This window comes from Sylvia atricapilla, chromosome 7 (assembly GCF_009819655.1).
Source record: "Sylvia atricapilla isolate bSylAtr1 chromosome 7, bSylAtr1.pri, whole genome shotgun sequence".
Lineage (NCBI taxonomy): Eukaryota > Metazoa > Chordata > Aves > Passeriformes > Sylviidae > Sylvia > Sylvia atricapilla.
In genome coordinates, this window is record NC_089146.1 from 2533728 (window position 1) to 2552996 (window position 19269).

At 42.0% G+C, this 19269-nt stretch overlaps 1 protein-coding gene across 1 annotated transcript in view; it reads left to right on the forward strand.

Annotated features, from left to right (window-relative positions):
* The window catches only part of UNC80 (unc-80 homolog, NALCN channel complex subunit), a 127191-nt gene that overhangs the window by 64775 nt on the left and 43147 nt on the right, over positions 1-19269 (forward strand). The window contains exons 28-42 of the mRNA XM_066322420.1: positions 432-532; positions 2002-2199; positions 4235-4342; positions 5057-5195; positions 8550-8731; positions 9089-9220; positions 9667-9853; positions 10876-11007; positions 11517-11660; positions 12980-13080; positions 14553-14639; positions 15385-15568; positions 16360-16454; positions 17323-17412; positions 17778-17879. Of these exons, the coding sequence (XP_066178517.1) occupies positions 432-532; positions 2002-2199; positions 4235-4342; positions 5057-5195; positions 8550-8731; positions 9089-9220; positions 9667-9853; positions 10876-11007; positions 11517-11660; positions 12980-13080; positions 14553-14639; positions 15385-15568; positions 16360-16454; positions 17323-17412; positions 17778-17879 (1982 nt within the window). The remainder of the gene's footprint in view (positions 1-431; positions 533-2001; positions 2200-4234; positions 4343-5056; positions 5196-8549; positions 8732-9088; positions 9221-9666; positions 9854-10875; positions 11008-11516; positions 11661-12979; positions 13081-14552; positions 14640-15384; positions 15569-16359; positions 16455-17322; positions 17413-17777; positions 17880-19269) is intronic.

Genomic DNA, 19269 nt, shown 5'->3' on the forward strand with positions numbered 1-19269 from the left:
AGCAGGGACTTTGCCTGTTGGCATTTCCAGTTGGATGCCACTTCTGGTTGGATTTTTGTTGACCTTTTTAACCACAGAGCCCAGTCAATGCAGATCACTACACCAACCATTTGCAGCATCTGAATGGTGCAAAGAACTTGTTTATGATGGTTTTAGTTTATCCATTTCCCTTCCATTAAAGAAATAAAAAAAAAAATGGAGGGACAAATGTTTTCTACTGACAAGTAAATAGTTCCAAAATAGTTCTTGTAAGTGTCAAGCCAGCACAGGACTGGGGAGGGATGTCCAAATGCAGTCTTTCCAGTGTGGCATATTCTGTGTACTCTCATCTGTTCCCACAAGGCTGGCCTGGCTTACAAGTGCTGTCCCTAGTCCTAAAGCACATAGGGAGCAATAAAAACAACAACCTTTTGGGTATTTTTCTTTTGAAGAAGGGAGCCCTTGGAGCGCAAGTGAGCCCAGCATTGAACACGAGGTACTGAGCAACACAGGCCTGGAGGAAAACTATCATCGGAACATGTCGTGGCTGCATGTAAGTACAGGTTGCCAGCAGTGCTCTCAAGGGTGGTATTTTCAATAGAAAAGCCTTTGTCTGGCAATAACCAGATCATAGTTTGTGCTTTTCCCATATAGCATAAAGGATCTCAATTGTAAGTAAGCAGCGACCTTGGGAAATTGTGTGTTTGCCATTTCTGAAATGGACTTAAATCTCCTTTTCTCTAGTTCTTATATGTTAATTTTTTTTTCTTCTTAGGTGTGTAGGGACAGCCATAACTCCCTCAGCTGAAAAGTACCTTATCTCCAGCATGGCCAGTAGTGTTATTTCAGGGAGAGCAACAGAGTGGGCTGCAGTGTGAGCTGGGCCCCTGGCTTCTGGGAAGTGGCATTTTAGAAGCTGTTTGTGTAAGCCAGCAGAGCCTTGTACAGTTTTGACTCTGTCCAACAAACAGGGAGTACAAGAGTGCAGGTGTGGTTTGGCCGTGCAGGGTCTAAGGCATCCCTTTGGGCAATTTCTGTGCCTGTGATTGAGACTTGCCAGAAATCAGTTGGGCAAGTCTGCACTGCTCCATCCACTGGTGTCCAAGGACTGCACACCCTGACGTGCACTGCCTCGTGACATGCTGTGACGTTGCAGTGTGGTCAATGTGTCCTGCACATGCCTTGTGTGATGATTGATGGTGTGTGTGTGAGCACAGACACCCTTTGGCTTTTGAGTTGTCTTTGGGCAAGACAGCTGTCAGTATTGACTAGATAACTTCGTTTTTTTCCCCAGATATTTCACACTGACTGCTCTCAACTGCCCCATTCCTATGGGATGTGGGCAAGAGCAGGCTAATACCTTGATGTCAGAAACAGTTCTTGATAGTTTTCTTTTTTAGATGAGGCTGGCAGGGCAGGGAACTTGAATGCCATGTCTTCCAATCTAGTACCTCCATCCCTGGACTACCCTGCTTTCTGCCAGTACTCTAATGCTCTTGCTAATGGTTACACCTCATTTGGAAATTCACTGTACTAAACTGAGTATGTTAGACATACATGTATGTATTAGATGCTGCATCACTAGAGGATAAGGGAATTTCCTCAGTTAGCAGCTTAAGTTAAATCATGGTACCCTTGCTCTTTGTGGGAGGATGTATAAACTCATGACTTCTGAAGGAAACTTGAGGTCTTTGTCTCACTTTACATGTGGTTGGCTTACATAGGAGAAAGGAAAATTTGAAAAATCACCTGATAGAGTTAATGACACACAAGTACCACTATTACACAGCAATGCTATTTTTTTCATTGGTTAGAGAGAAGGTGTGTGCAGATGGACCCTAAAACTACAGGCAAAACAAAACCCTGCTTTACTTAGCTGTCACAAGCAAATAACTCAAAAGGATCACCGGTTCCAATTGCTGCTGTGAAGGCACCAACATTTCCTTTACATGTCCTTTAGGGAGCCTGTCCTTTAGTTATCATTTTCCATAGATAACTTTTTTTTTATTATTTTATTTGCAGGTTATGATCCTGTTATGCAACCAGCAGAGTTTCATATGCACACACATTGACTACTGTCACCCACACTGCTACCTCCACCACAGCCGCTCCTGTGCTCGCCTCGTCCGGGCCATCAAACTACTCTATGGAGACACAGTGGACTCCCTGAGAGAAAACAGCACGCTGAACAATGTGACCAGAGGCAAAAAACAGAAGGAAGTGAGTAAATGGAAAAAGCAGAATGTTTTAGGCTTTGTTCAGGCATGTTGTAACTGCCTTTGAAAACTGCCTGATGTACTCGCATGGTTCTTTCATGACAGAATGAATACAGATTTCCTAAGCTTAGCTTTGCTGTGAAAAACCCAAGCATTAAGTCATTCAGCATTATGTATGGAATGTAACCTGTATTGACTGGGATGAATCTTAGTTGTTTATAAGATCATTTAAATAGCTTGCAACCTAATTTCAAAAAGTGTTCTTTTGTAGCCTCTATTTATTACCCTGTGGATTCTGTCTCTCTTTTTTCATGGTTTTTTTTTTTTTTCTTATCTGTTAGTGAGAATCACTCTTCAAATTCTTGTAAAATCTTTGTGATTTTTTTCTTTTAGGTCTGAGCTCTCAGCTGTTCCAATAATTGTATACATTAGTCTTTAATGTTTGTCTCCTTTTAATGACCATTTCAGCAGGATATTCAGACAACTTTATGCCTTTGTGCTTTTAACTTTAGTGGAAATACATTTCTGCTTTCAGGAAACTGCCCACCAAGGCACCAACTGAATCATGTCAACAATTAAACCACAGCAGACAGACTACAATTACCCTGAATAATTGTAATGGCCAGAGCCATTCAACTACTTTGCGGTAACATTGAAAACAAAAGTGTTCATGAAGCTTTCAGTTGGGTAAAGAGGCTATCACCCCTGGCAGTGGCATATGAAGAAGAAAAACTCATTATGTTCCTTCATCAACCAGGAGATTGTTTGTTTCCTGTCAAGTTAGAAAAGTGAAGGATATTTTCATGGAAGAAAAGCACACAACAGGTGAAACAGAAGCTATGTTTCTGCTTTCCTGAGAACTGTAAACCCCACATTTTTCCTCTAGCACAGAAAAGCATGAGTTATTTAGAAAAAGAGGCAGTTATTTCCTCTGCAGAAGGCAGGCAAGAGTAGCTGGTATGTTTCATGAAAGGCACCAAAAGAACTGTGCATTTCTTTGTCTTGTTCCATCTCCAACTTTGAATTGCAAGACAGAGATATGCATTTCATCATACATCAAAGCATTTAAGAAACAGCAGGAAAAGAGAATTTTAGAGGTGATGAGGTCTCCTACGGACAAATGGAGGGTGTTTGCACAGACCTCACTTCCAGAGAGCAGTTGACAATCTTTGTTTTTTTCATAGTCCGAGAAGGATATGGAAGTGTGTCCGGAGAAGGGAACAGAGATGAGGAAGGGGCTGGAGCACCAGGAGGAGCTGAGAGAGTTGGGGGAGCCCAGCCTGGAGAAAAGTAGGCTCAAGGGGGACTTTCTCAGTCTCCACAACTCTCTGACAGGAGGGTGCAGCCAGGTGGATGCTGAACTTTGTTCCCAGGAAACAAGGGACATGATTGAGAGGAAATGCCCTCAAGTTGCACCAGGGGAGGTTTTGATTGAATATTAGGAAAAACATCTTCTCTGAAAGGCTTGTCCAGCCCTGGCACAGGCTGCCCAGTGAGGCAGTGGAGTCATTGTCTCTGGAGGGCTTTACAAAATGTAAGCATGTGGCACTTGGGGACACAATGATTTAGTGGTGGACTTGGCACCATTACACTACTAGTTTGACTCAATGATCTTAGAGGCCTTTTCCCACATCAGTGATTCTATGATTCCATGAAAGTAATCATTCTGTACACTGAACACTTCCACTGGTAATTTTTTAGAGGGAAGCTGTAGACCTTTTGCCTCTAACCTACTTAACTAAATACATGAGTGCACCACCAGTGAAGGCTACACAGAGAACATTCACATTCTTCATTTGGTTTACTGTCTTCTGCCTGAAGATTGTATTGGGAAAAGCATTGTAAAAAAATAGAAGAAAATTGAATATGTGTTGTCTCACTGATAACTAAGCCTGTTGCCAGCAAAGAAGGCGGCTTTGTGCTACAGCTCTGGTACCAGATGGTTCCTAGTATATGGAAATTCCTCTTGTCTGTAATCTCCTTTTCCACATTTTGAGAAATATAAATGTGAATACCACTTTCTTTTTATTTCCTTCCAGTGCTCAGACAAGTCATGTTTGAGAACTCCTTCTCTTAAAAAGAGAGTGATCGATATCAACTTGGAAGGGAAGAAGGACTCTGGAATGCTAAAATACATCAGGAATCAGGTACTGACTAGGCCATATGCTAGTTAGGGAGGCAGATATATGGGTGCCAGGTTAAAATGCAACAAGAGGGTAAAGATATATGGATCTCCAAGCCCATGTGAAGAACTGTTCCTGAATATCAGTCAGTTCATCTTTTCCGAATCTGAGGAATACTAAATTTAAACTTCTTAAGGAAGGAAAGAATCCTTTAAACATTTAGCTCCACATTAAATCACAGTCTTCATCTCTGGCTTCCCATAGTGACATTTGCACCAAAGCTGAGGATACAAAAACCCAAAGAATTCACAGATATGTATGTTTAACTGCAGCCTGGTGGTTTACAGTATTAGTTTTCTTTGTTCTTACTTTTTCAAGGTTCCTGAAGCAGCAACAGACTCTTCATAAGCCTGTTCTTAGTGAGAGTTTAATGGATCTGTATTGTTGGTTTTGCACTACTTTGAGGGAGTTTGGCTTTTCTTCTGTCCTCTCTTTTGGTGTTTTGGTGATGTGAGGAACAAGCAAAAGGCTCCAGGAACTAGCTTTGGAAGCACTGCTGTTTTAGCATAGTCTGAAACCCATGTCCCCTCTATGGAGCATTTTCAGAAATGGGTGAACCTGGAGGTTATTGGTGGATAATTTGCAGACCAAAACCAGGGTAAAATTACTGAGTGTGTTCTTCTTCCCTGTGGATTGTTTGCACAGCTCAGCCCTAAGGCATGGCTTGGTTTGTTGCAGGTGATGAGCCTCTCCCCTGCCCCTTTGTCACTGCTCATCAAGGCAGCTCCAATCCTCACAGAGGAGATGTATGGGGACATCCAGCCAGCAGCCTGGGAGCTCCTGCTCAGTGTGGATGAGCACATGGCTGGAGCAGCAGGTGAGAGAACCAAACCACTCAGAATGGCTGCTGTGGCTGCACTACTCACTGTCAATCACAGGGCTTTGCAGTTTTGTAGTGGAGGAATCTGAATGCCACCAAGGGTTTCTTGGGGGCTGTTTGCTTTTTGTAGACCTCTGTGTGCTCTGTGGAATAGATGTGGTCAGAAGGATCAGGAGGGTATTATCTCTGAGTCCCTGGATGTGGTGGATGTTTGGAGAACATCACAATTAGTATTTGGGCTCAGTTGGGTTTGTAGGCAGAGGAAACAGTGATTCAGTCTGTCTAGAGTCTACTAAAGCATTCTGTGTGTTGTCTCATGGAAATGTTAGCACCAGTTGAGAGCTCATACAAAACCTGACATGGGGAATGAGAGTGAAACTGTCATAACTCCTATTATGCCATAAGGAAAATTCTCATGTTGCATGGAGACAGCAGCATTGCTCATTAAGTGCTGTTATTGCATGGAACTATCTAGATTTTCCATTTCCACTTGGTTTCAAAGTGTACAGATGATTGCTGATGACACATAGCTGAGAGGCATCTTTAAGACAAATGATTAAGACATCATATACCTGTGAAAGTAGTACTTTGAAATTCTGAAACATGTGGGATGAAATTTATTAGACTAAAATATAAAATCATATATGTTATTGCAAAGTTTCTGCTATGAGCTTGGCTATTCTTCCATGGGATAGATGATCTATCCTATGATCTAGGTTCAGAGTTTATCCCTTGGCCAAAAGATGACTTGACCTAATGACCAGCTGTGAAAAAATGAACACAGTCAGGATGTGTCAGAAGAGGTTATTTCATTAGCAATTCAAAGTATTAGTGCTACTGTAAAGCATGATGTACAATTACCGAGAACACAGCACTTTAAAAGCACAGTTTTGGTCACTGAAATAAGGTATTTCTGAGGATGTTCAACTTCAGCTTCTCAGATGAAGACTGAGAGGGGATATCTTTACTCTTCATAATGACAGAAGACCGGACAAAGAGAAAGGATTATTTAATTATCATTTAAATAAATATTACTCATCAAATACTTAAGAATAATTTGTCGGAGTAGAATGAAGATGAGTGATAAGTTTATGACTACTTCCACGTAGAAAACAGATTTCTAACCATTGGAGAAGACAGCAAAAGCCCTTTGGTTTATGAGCTTGTGAAAGGAATTTGATGATGTGGATCAAGAGGTCCCCTCTAGTCTTACTGGCCTGTACAAAGACTCCTAGGCAGTGTGTGCTAATGTGAGAAATCATTGCTGCTCTTGCTGAGGAGTGCTAGCTGGCTGCTCCTCCAAAGCAGCCTCTGAAATACATTGTCATTCTTCCCCCTTTCCTAAGGGGGGATTAAAATCCATTTGATTTGAGGGTCAGTAGTAACTTTTTTTAGTAGCAGTTGATTGCAGCCCAAGCACAAATTGCATTTGTTGAGGTCAAGCACTGAAAACCCCCAGTGTTGCTGTACAGAAGCTGGATGAAAAGAATGCCTTGGTAATGTACAGCACCATCTGCTGACCTCTCCCAAGGCTCTGCTCCTTCTTGGTCACTTCAGAATGAACTCACGCTTTTATATCTGTCCTACTAAGACTTGTTACAGTTTGAGGAGATTAAAGAGCAGAAGATTCTCTGAGCTGATGAAACTTAAGGTCCCCACGGATTTTGAGCAGCATCAGGAGCCCAGGCAGTCAGAGAAGTAGCCTTGTTTTCCTGCAGTGGTCACACTGCCTCCCATGACCACTGCTCTGGGGCCTGGCACCTGCTGAATAAGCATTAAAGGAAACACAGTGGCAAATGTCTTCTTGCTACTGTGGAGGAACAGCCACCAAATCTAGAGAAATTGTCTTCAGTGCTCTCTGGTGATCTGCTGGTCAAAGAAGCCACAGATTCTCTAACACTATTGAACTCCCACAGCAGCACTAATCCCTCTGCTTCTGTCTCCTGCAGTGCCCTTCAGACACTATCTGCATTGATTGGCCTCCATCAATCTGTATTTTAATTAATGTCTGTTTATATTCAAATATGATCCATTGAAGCAACTGTGGGTCAGCTCAGCTGCTGTTAGAAATGGAGATGGGAGCTTAGATAAGTCTCTGCCTTTTGCCCAGGCCTCTGGCAACAGGCTGTAGCTTTACTGGGGTAGGTAGCCAGCACCCCAAAACCCACTCTTTTTCACAATTTCTTTAATAATGGCTGATTTGGTCTATTATAGAATAAGTTATTTATTTAATAGATACAAAGTTAACAGATGGAAGACTTTAAACACACTATTTACTACACAGGAATGAAGCAAAAAGAACTGCTGGTAGACAACGTACAGAGCATGATAGAGGAACCTGTATTACAGGCAGCAAAGAAACAGTACAGCTTAAGATCCCATGTACTCACCACATCATGGGGTGATATACAGAATTGATCATGGGGTACATACAGAACCTTTCCTCTCAGTTCCCAGGGAAAGTACCTGTGGAATCACATCTGACCTCACAGGAGAAGATCCCCTGAGTGTTTCAGGAGATTTCTGTTCCTGTAGAAATTTGTGGAGCTTTTATAGATTTTAAAACTGTCTCTCAGTCAGGAATTTCTAGCTTATTTCCTTGCGTCTGGTTGTATACTAAGCTGTTTATTTGGAGTTGCACTCTTGGCCCCAGACATAACTCACTGCTTGACCTTTGTCTGGCCTGAGACATCTCCTTACTTCACAGAGCGGGTGAAGAATGTCCAGATCTATGCACGAGATGGTGGACAGAGCAGAGGAGCTTCTCTGTGGTAGAGGGAGTGTCCTGCCTCAGAGACCATTATGCTGTTTTGCATGGTCCTTTGCCTTGCACTGTTTTCTCTTGCAGATAGATTGGGAGCCCACTTAAGAACTGGTTTTACCCATGAAAATTGCCAGGTGACTTCTACTGGCACTTCTACTGCCTCCTGTTCCAGAGCTTCTGTTAAAGACAAAGTTTCTGTTAAATCAGCCTTGATTAATCAACACAGAAATCACTTGGAAGTGGAACCTTTGAAAGCCAGACTCAATTAGTCCCTTACTTCAAGAGATGTTCTTACTTTAAACAAGTCATGGCTGAGAAGGTCAAAGGTGTAGTTTATTTTAAAAAGCAGGTTTTCCAGAAGAACTTACAAGCTTCAGCTGTAATGCTGTGTGGCTCCAAAAGGTGGGATCACATGAGCTTGGTTTCATGAAGCAATAGAGTTTTCTCTAGGCCCGGTAAGATTGGTGATCCTATTTATGGAGCCAAGATGAGATCTCTTTGGTGTGGGTTTGTACACCTGAGGTTTTTCTTTGCCAAATAAATGCATTATTGAGAAATACAGGTGATCAGATGTTCTCTCCCTGCAGCTGCCATGTTCCTGCTGTGTGCTGTGAAAGTACCAGAGGCCGTTTCTGACATGCTGATGTCTGAATTTCATCACCCAGAAACAGTGCAAAGACTGAATGCCATTCTTAAATTTCACACACTCTGGAGGTTCAGATATCAGGTGTGGCCAAGGATGGAAGAGGGAGCACAGCAGATCTTCAAGGTAGATAAGACCAATAAAGCTTAATGATAACATTTATGACTTGCCATGTTTAATGGCAGACTGCCATGAAATTTCCTGAAACTCTGTTTAGGGAAAACCAAAAGATTGTATAAGTCTCACTAGTGGGGGAGGTGATACGAAGAAGTCCTGTATAAAACAGGGAGAATAAAATGGGAACTCAGGTCGGGAGATGTAACAGACAAGATATGTGTCATGTATCTTAGAGTCTAGTAAGACACAGAGGTGGGCTAATTTGGCAGAGTTAATTTATGTCTTGGGTACTTGTGCTCATGTTTAATTAACAATCCTGACAATAATAGTTTGCTGTAACAAAATGCCTTTCATGGCTTTGTTTAGATTCCTCCTCCAAGTATAAACTTCACTCTGCCTTCTCCTGTGCTGGGGATGCCATCTGTGCCAATGTTTGACCCTCCCTGGGTCCCTCAGTGCAGTGGGAGTGTGCAGGATCCTATAAATGAAGATCAGTCGGTAAGCAGACATCCTGAGAGTAAGCACTGTTTTTTTCCTCTACAGAGGTTTGTGGTCAGTTAAGCCAAAAGATGTGGATTAACCTCTGAGATTGTCTTTCTCAGCTGGGAAAAAAATCTAGTATGGTCTGTGTAGGACCCAGAATTTTCTACATGGGCATCAAGCTTTTCTGTTTGTTCACTGAGGTACTGTACTGCACCTTATATCCCTGTGAGAGACACTTACGTTTTAGGAGCACACAGCTGCTCTCTCTCCAAGAGAAGATTCTTTTCAACAGAACTGCCTGAGAGATTATTTAGTTGAATCTCTGTTCAGCTGGCACTAGTCTGGTTTATATTTAGAAACCAAGTTGCTGAACATCACTGAGGTGAAGCCTTTTTCAGAAAATCTGTGTTCATCCTAAGTGACAGCTTCAGACTGTGTTTCTTCTCTCTTCCTCCCCACAGAAATCATTCTCTGCCCGGGCCGTGTCCCGTTCCCACCAGCGAGCTGAGCATATCCTGAAGAACCTGCAGCAGGAGGAGGAGAAGAAACGCCTGGGCCGGGAAGCCAGTCTGATCACTGCCATCCCCATCACTCAGGAGGCCTGCTATGAGCCTTCCTGCACACCAAGCTCTGAGCAGGAAGAAGAAGGTGTGCTCTGGGACCAGGAACTGCATTCCAGCAACCTGAGAGCATTTCCCACAAACACAGAGCACTGCTTAGGGTAGTGATGCCCAGGAAAATTGATTTATAGTGTGAGGAAGGTCCTCAGCCACGTTCATTTGTTGAAAGGTCTAAGTCATTGAAAGTCATTGAAAAAAAAAGTGTATTTGAAAATTAGTTTAAAAAAAGAGATAAGACCTCAGATATATTGAGTTCTTCCTGGGTGATAAAGACACAGACCCAACTGCAGTGGAACTTGCCAGTGTTTAACATCTCAAAGCTCCCAGTTTCATGCAGGATTTAACACAAGAGAATATGCAACACTAGGAATTATATTCTGCCTTTCCTAACTTTAACTCTTAAATAATTAAAGGCTGGGAGGAATTGCTCTTTGGCAGTATTTGTCTTAAGATATATAACTTAGGATATACTGAATTTCCTCTGGGGTTTTCCACCTTTATGGTGAATAGTGGGGGAGCCCAGGTGACCAGATCAAGCTCAGTTACCAAACTTCCAGACAGCCAAAGTTACGTGACATGAGTCACAATAAGCCTGGTCTGTGGGGTGAAGAGTTTTGCTGGCCCAGGTTAACAGAGCACAAAGACTTCATTAAAGGCATTCCAAGGTATGTGCCATTAGGTGAGTAGAGGGTTGATGAGATCCAAGCATACACTGGAAAAGCTGTGAGCAGAAATCCTAGTTCTCAGGAAAAACTAAGCACCAGCAATAATGATGGTGAGCAGCAAGTGGATGAAAAGTATAGGGCCAACTCTGTTATAATGTGATGCACCAGAGCACTGAACACTCTTATGGACCAATGTTCTGCTGTTTCCCAAAGCATGAGCAAATTACCGATCTGGCTGATCTTTATAGCTTTCAAATTGTGTCTTTTGAGTGTTACCTGACTTGACTTTCCAGTGTTCTGATTTGCTTGTAACTGCTGTCCTTCAGAAAATCCCCTGCAGTGTGTGGGCTGGATCTGGATTGACATTTTGTATTCTCTTTGTCAGTAGAAGAAGTTGCCAACCTGGCCTCCCGCCGTCTCTCTGTGAGTCCCTCCTGCACCTCCAGTACTTCCCATAGGAATTATTCTTTCCGCCGTGGCTCTGTGTGGTCAGTGCGCTCAGCAGTCAGTGCAGAAGGTGGGTGACTTCACTTGGGAGTATTCCATCCTAGGATGTCATTCACTAGAAGCCTTTCCTGTTGACCCATAAAACTCTGGCATTTCTTTTTGCCAAATATATTCCCAAACTTGAGCCACTTTATAATAAGTTACTGCCCTTCATTATTTTATTCATCCCAAGAGAAAGTTACAATACTTTCTCTTGCCTCTCATGTTCTCCTTGGGGAGTAGTGCACTTGGAGCACTCTAGCTGAAAAAAGGGATTTTACTGAAAGAAGCTAGGTTACCTACAAGAAAGAAAATGTAAATTGACAAATTACATATTTATAGTAAAAATTCTTGATGAAGAAGTCGGCTGGAGGCTCCATTTCTATTTGGAGATAGCAGTAAACCTGTCATGCTTGTGCAGTGAACAGTGAGTGTTCTGATCTTTGTTCTGTGTGTCGAGCACTAACATAAATATTAATCTAACCTGCCTGGATAGCAGCACAGTGTATTCCATAACTCCTTTTCTTCCCATTGCTCCAGATGAAGAACACACCACCGAGCACACTCCAAACCATCACGTGCCCCAGCCACCTCAGGCTGTGTTTCCAGCATGCATTTGTGCAGCAGTGCTTCCCATTGTCCACTTGATGGAAGATGGAGAAGTCCGGGAGGATGGAGTAGCCGGTATTGTCCTTGATTAAACTTCTAGGGATTGTTGCTTAAGGATGGCAGAACCAGTTTTTTGTCTTTGTAGAATTTTTCCTTTTTATTTTCTGCATAATTTGTGTTTGGCTTTCAACAAAGCTTTCAAAGGGCTTTCAACCTTTCAGGACCGTAAAACAACCCTAATTCAGAAGAAATATGGAGAAGCTGAAAAAAGTTTGGTAGGGGGATACAAAGATGGTAAAAGGCCTAATGCAAGTGTTCTTTGAGGAGTAGTTGTAGAAGCTGGGCTTGTTTGGTGTGATTGAAAGGAAACAAAGAGTTAGAAGAACTCTGACTTAGAGGTTACAACTTGGGACGTTCAGTTTAGAAACTGTGAATGAACTTAGTCACAAGGAGCATAATTTCTGTTGATTCTCCATGCACAGGGGTTTTCAAACCTTGGCTATTCACAGCTGTGGTTAACATACCTAGTGTAGGTGACAGTTCTGCTCCAAGCAGGGCTTGGGCTGAAGACCTCTGGAGATCTATTCCCACTCATAAATTTATTTTTTTTTTTTTTGTTCCCATGACAAGCAGAAAGCCACCTATACACAGCTTGAACATTTTGGTTATGGTCTATATTTGCAAATTAATACTTAATTTCCTTGTATTTGTTTTCTTGAAATTGTTAATACATGGTGGACTGTCCTACTTCCTTCATCTCTTGCTCATCATGTCAGCTAGTTGCACATTTAACTTCCTATTACATTTTTTATTCAGTTCTGGCTGTATATAGCCAGCCCTCTAAACAATGTATGTGTGATTTTGTGATCAGCAGTTGAGTATCAAAACAAAATTATGAGTAATTCTGTGTTGTTGTTAACCTTCAGAGGACTGCAATTAATTTCCTTCTCAGGGAGTTGATCATCAACACAATTCCCTGCTGACTAATACTGTTCACCAATACCAGATAAAATCACTCAGTCAGTCATCATGGAATTGAACTTATGTGCATGAACAAAAAGAAGTACGTGAATTTCTATGTCTCAGTCGCTGGATTTTGTCCATCTGGAATTAGGAATCCAAACTGTTATTTCTTTATCATTCCTTAACAGTCGTGAAGTGCTTCCTGTCCTATCACCAGTAGTTAAGGAAGGTTCAAATATTAGACTTGTGTTTATTATTACTGGGATCACTGCCCAGATTACCAGGAATTCTGGTGCATCAAATGGGGTCTTGGGTGTTTCAATATAAAATCTGACAGAGGAAGGAAGAAGACTAGGAATGTTTTTTTCAGTGTACCAGTTCATGGCTTTTCCTAGAGACAGTTCTGACCTGGTTTCCTTTCTCTCTTACAGTAAGTGCTGTTGCTCAGCAGGTCCTGTGGAACTGCCTGATTGAAGACCCCTCTACAGTTCTGCGCCACTTCCTCGAGAAGCTCACCATCAGCAATCGACAGGTACCCTCTGCCTCTCCCCAGCAGCTCCTCAGAGCAGGCCAGCACAGCTGCCACTAGAGTCACTTTGTGGACAGCACTGGAGAAGAACATTTGCTATTTCAATGCAGCATTTGGCTTCAGTCTCTGTCCACTGATGTAAACAGGACATACCTGATTTATCACCACTAAGGATCTGACCGTTTACTGAACGTGGCATAGGCAGTATTGCCCTCACTCATGCCACTCTGGTCAGGTTCTCTGAAAGATGGGGTGGCATTGTGTCTTTATGGCTTATTAGACTGCTTCCAAGAGCATGGCTAAGATTTATGGAAGGGAAGCATCCTGGTTCTGACTGTAGAAGGCAGGGAGATTCTCCATGTCACTTTCTCGAATGCATATTTGGTGTATGATATTAGTATCACTAGCCTCAACTTTCAAGCCACTACCTAAGAACTGACTCTAAAATTAATATTAAGCCTGAGAAATATCAGGAAAGGCTGTCCTTTTGGTCCTTGGGCATGCAGGTATTGGTGGACTTAGAATTCCTGAGACCTCTCACAAAGCTTTTATTTATGGTCAGAAGATCAGATCTGTTGCATAGATTTTTTTGGCTTGGAAGCAGCCTTAAATAACATATACTTCCAGCCTCCCACCCCTGGCAGTGATGCCTTTTACTACACCAGACTGCTCAAACCTCCTTTGAATCTACCCTTGAACACTTCAGGGATGGGGCATCCACTACATCTCTGGTCAGAGACATTGTTCAGTGCCTTTGAGAAGAAAGCTGTAATCTGTCCAGCCTCAGAGGTTTCTGAGCCATTGTAGTCTGTTGTTTTACCATCTCTTCATAGGCCTACTACAACCACAAGTACAGGACACAGAGAACAGGTGTATTTCCCTGGAAGCTATTGCCAGGTGTGTGGCTGGCATGGATTGTCCTGTGCATATCCCTGCCTCCAACACTGGCTCAAATCTGCTGTGGGGTCAGAGGTTTTTGATGCTATCTGTCCCTCTTCAGCTGACAATGAGATTCTGTCCCTTCTGTCATCCCTTCACACCATGAGAAGTATCTTAGCCTACATTTGAGGCAGGCAGTCTCCAAAAGAAGGAACATTAGAGTCTGCTCTCACCCTGCAGCCACAGCATTGAGGTGAGATGAAGAGATTTCACAGATCATCTGGGTAGTCAGCAGGGATAATCACAGGCACAGGAGTGCACAGTCTGTAGTGTTACAGTCAGTACAAATTGCAACAGGAGGTCCTGGCCTCTCTGAGATAAAATGGGAAAGGCACTGGCCTGGGTGCTGTGCCCTGGGCCTTGTTTTGCAATATGTGGGAGCAGTAACAGGTAAATAGTTTTACTTCATCCGTTGAGAGACAAAGCTGAAAAAGGGGACAATGGAGAAATTGGAAGAAACAAAGCAAGAAAGGACAAAAAAGAGAAATCTGTTCTTCACTCTTTGGTGAGAAGAAAATCTTTTGCTTTTCTTCCAGGATGAGCTGATGTATATGCTGAGGAAGCTTTTGTTGAACATTGGAGACTTTCCTGCCCAGACATCTCATATCCTGTTTAACTACTTGGTGAGTAACTTGTGGGCTCACTGTGCAGCCCAGAACCTCTCCTCTCTATTTATGTGTGTAATAATTGCACTTATTGCTCATACTTGCTCCTGTTTGTGGGTGCAAGTCACCAGGCTTGCACTAGTCTTTCTGGCCTTCTGGAGAGAGGAAAAGGAACCTTTCTCTTTTTATTAAACCCCTCAGCAACTTGTAATGGATTTCTGAACTGAACCTTGGCCAGTGAGTTAAAGACAGCTGGAAGTGTCCCACCACCAGAAATTTTTAATTATTTTACTGAATTTGGGCCCAGAAGGTGCTTTGCTGATAGACAGTCATCTTGGAGCAAATCTAGCAGCTTCTGTCAAGATTGTGGACAAATGTTGTAGATAGGTGGAGCAGACAAGGTGTATGCTTTTCCAGGGAGCCTTCTGCAGTTTGTGAGTTGTCTACATGGCCGCACTTCAGAGCAGAAAGAATAGGAAGTCTTTAACTGCAGGCATTCTCCCTTTTCCTCATCTGCAGTGGTGCTTGAGGCTATACTGCAAGAGAACATTTTGCCCCCAAATCTCATGATCTCTAGAAAAAGGAAGACTATTACAGGCAGATTGTTCTTTTATATGTATAACATTTCAGGATGGAAGTTTAATGAGTTTATCCCTCTGAATGAAGAAAGGTAAACCAGCAGTCTTATTCTGTGTTCATACAATGCTCTGCCCAGTCTAAAGAGTGTGTACAACCTGATATTTCTCTTACTTACTGCCTGCAGGTGGGATTGATCATGTATTTTGTACGGACTCCATGTGAATGGGGCATGGATGCAATCTCTGCCACTCTTACCTTCCTTTGGGAAGTGGTGGGTTATGTTGAAGGACTCTTCTTCAAGGATCTCAAACAGACCATGAAGAAGGAACAGTGTGAAGTGAAGCTGCTGGTAACTGCCTCAATGCCAGGTATAAGAAATAAGTCTTTAAATCTCCTTCACTTCAAAGTTTCTGGCCCACTTTACCACAAAGAAGATATATCAGAACTGGATGAGGAAAAGGCCTGTTACAAATGGCTGCAATATTTTAGGGCAGTTTTCCTTCAGTTGAGTATGCAGTCAGTAAATTCTGCAGCTGATTCCTTGAAATTCAAAAAACCACTTCAAGAGCTCTAAAAGAAGCAAAGTGAAAGTGAATTAGAACAGTATTTCAACCCAGAGCTTTGTGCCAGTTGGGCTGTGAAAGGCTGGCAGGAGCAGCATTGTAAAACTCCACCATTCAGACTCTGGGCATACTGAGTCAGACAAGAGGTATCTTGCTGATAAACTGGTTTCACCTTTTGCCTGTGTTTCTTCCTCAGAGCTGATGGCTGCTGCTAGAGTCAGCTCATCCTTTAAGAACAGATCAATTTCTCATTAAACTGTGGAAGTGTTAAGTAGTTAACACTACTTAATGGTTCCAGACAGGACTCACATAGTCTGTCTACCTGTTCAGGAATGAATTTCAAGTGCCACTCCATGGGCAGCCTCTTGAAATTGAGTTTAGTTAAAGAGGCCAGGCAGAATGCAACAATAAACAGAATGCAACATTAAACTGTGGAAGTGTTAAGTAGTTAACACTACTTAATGGTTCCAGACAGGACTCACATAGTCTGTCTACCTGTTCAGGAATGAATTTCAAGTGCCACTCCATGGGCAGCCTCTTGAAATTGAGTTTAGTTAAAGAGGCCAGGCAGAATGCAACAACTTTTCTTCCTCTAGGCACAAAAACCCTTGTTGTGCATGGACAGAACGAGTGTGACATCCCAACGCAGTTACCAGTCCACGAGGACACACAGTTTGAGGCTCTTCTGAAGGTAGGAGTGAGTTTTTGAGCTGGAAAAACTGTTTACATTTACCTGCCATAGCTGTATGCCAGCAATCCATTCTGCAGGATCATCCTGTCCCAGTGCCAGGGGGGGAAGTTCTGCTCTCAGGCATGTCTGTCTCCCTGTGAGGGAGCTTGGTTGCAATAAACAAGATCCCACGTTTAAGGATATTAGAAATGCTCTGAACTCACAGAAAGCCCAAACCTCATAAATGTAACTATATTGGGGGACACTGTCGCCTGTTGGGTATTTGCTGTATCTTTTTCATAAATACACAAATCATTTAAATGTTTAGTTTTATCAACACTAGAGACGGGAGATTGATCAAGATCAGAGTGAAAATGATGGTTCAGTAGCCACAACAATATTTAGGTATCCAGGAGCTATGTGGTCACTTTCTGCTGAAGATTTCTTGGATGGTTTTAACTGAGCCATGTAGGAAACAGACTTGTAAAAGCCTTCATCTTGTCTGACTATGTTAAATTTTACTGGGAATTGCATCTCAGTGTTTTGAAGGGTCAGAACTTCACTGTCTCTGCATCTCACCTATCACTGAATCTTGATAAATACCCAGGACCATATGGTTCATACAGTCAGACAAATCTGTGTGATATGAAGGCATCTAAATAAGTAACACCAGTCTTCAGGATTGTGATGTCAGCATGCCTTGATTATCACAAACATACTTAGGTACTTTATGATTAAAAAAATAAATTATTAAAGCCAGAAGAGTGTGCCAGTTTAAGTGAGGAATGCATGCTCGTGCCCTTATAGATTTTTAGATGGATGTTCTTCTTTTGGATGTTGTGGTATTTGTACAAAAAATAACAGGATATTTTGATTTCTTTCTTTTCAGGAGTGTTTGGAGTTTTTTAACATACCTGAAACTCAGTCTTCTCATTATTTTTTAATGGATAAGCGTTGGAATCTCATTCATTACAACAAGGTAAGGCAAATATCAAGTCCATGTGACTTTGGTTTTCTGACTTTTCATCTTGCTCCTTTTTAAACATCAGGGTTATTTAAAGGAGAACAAACATCCTATAAACAGAGTTCTGTCCTGTGGGCATCACATCTTTAGTTGTGTGTGGTGAAAGATTGGAATTTGAGGGAAGAGGCAGAAGACAAGAATGTCTAGTTTTCTTAGAAAAGATCAAATTTCTCTTCTGTTTGTGCACTTTCGTGATGCTTGACAATGTCTGAAAGCCCCTGCCCTTCAGAAGGGGCAAAAGGGCCCTTTTTTCCATTCTCTTGAGTGATGCCATAGTGACATTTGTTCAAAATACAGTTTTTTTTTTCCTTTCCTGGCAGACCTACGTCCGTGATATTTATCCTTTCCGGAGGTCAGTTTCTCCCCAGCTGAACCTGGTGCAGATGCATCCAGAAAAGGGTCAAGAGCTCATTCAGAAACAGGTACCTTACTGCCACCAAACACCACTTCCCAGAAACAAACCCAGAAAAAAGAAATCCTTTTTTTCCTTTTAAAGGCTCTCCCTCATGCTGTATACAGATCAAGAGCTTTGCTGGAGAAGTATAATCAGTGTGAAATCTGTCTTGGGGCTATATACACTGTACATTATTGCAGGAAGATTAGAGTGGGATGTGAATCTCCCATCCCCTACCCAGCCAGTTTTCTTTAGGTGGATCATTTTGCAGAAAATTTTAAAAAGGATATGTGTGATGTGCTTAAACATTATGCATTTGGTATTAACTGTATTTTTGTAGCCAAAAAACAGCTATTGTAGTTGTGTTCTTAGTAAGAGTAGGAAAGTATCATCAGGAGTGGTTATAAAAGGCTGCTTAAGAGCTACTAGCAGCTAAAATAAAGGAAAATAAAGTCAATGCCATCTCCTATGTGTATCGCATAGAATAGGACAATATTTCATGTGCTGCACCTATCTGTAGGAAGTCAATAAAAATCTGAAATTGCTTGGGATCTACTTGGTTGCTTATACATACAATTATACATATACTTTCTACTATCAGATGTCACTCAGCCTTATCCCAGAAGGTAGATGGCAATTCCAACTTCTTATTGACTATAGTCTAAGACCTTGAAGAGAGGAAATACAAACATGTAGCTTTCAGCTTGGAGCTGGCTTCCCTGACCACCAGCTTACATTAATCTACAGAAAAACCCATGGCAAGATTGAAAATTGTTCCTCAACCACTTAGGGTCCCCCAAAAGACTGAAATAGCAAATGTTGTTGGAACCATTTTTACAAAAGCAATCCATCTTTGCAGACCTGGGCTGGAGAACTGTGGTCACACAAAGTCTAGCAAGAGGGTGCAGCACTAGCCCTGTGAATTTCCTCATGATCCTCTGAGCCATGAGTGCAGCATCCCTGTGATCAGAGAAAGCCGTAGAAATGATCCTGGTGAAATGCACAGACATTTGAAAGAGCTTTTGGATTAGGCTGATATAGATCAATGTTGATTTTATCATCTTTTTTGCCAGAGTTGGGATTAAATGCACGAGATGGTATTTCTTGTTCAGACTCAGATGTTTATTAATTCTTATCTATATTACAGTCTCACAAGCCATAAGTTCTACAGCACTTCTAGCTAACAAACTAAAAATGGAGCCGTTTCTACCTCTTTACAAGGCCTTTTAAGGATAAACTGTCCAACTGAGAAATTACACGTAAATTATTTTTACTTTTAACCCAGAAACCAAGCGCCTGTGGCCCGCAATGCAGACTTTTCTATCCAATTACAAAATACCACCTTGAAGAAGGTGAAAAAGAAGGACTGTCCTCTGCCCTAAAACCTCCATCTTGCCTTTTATATATATATATTACAA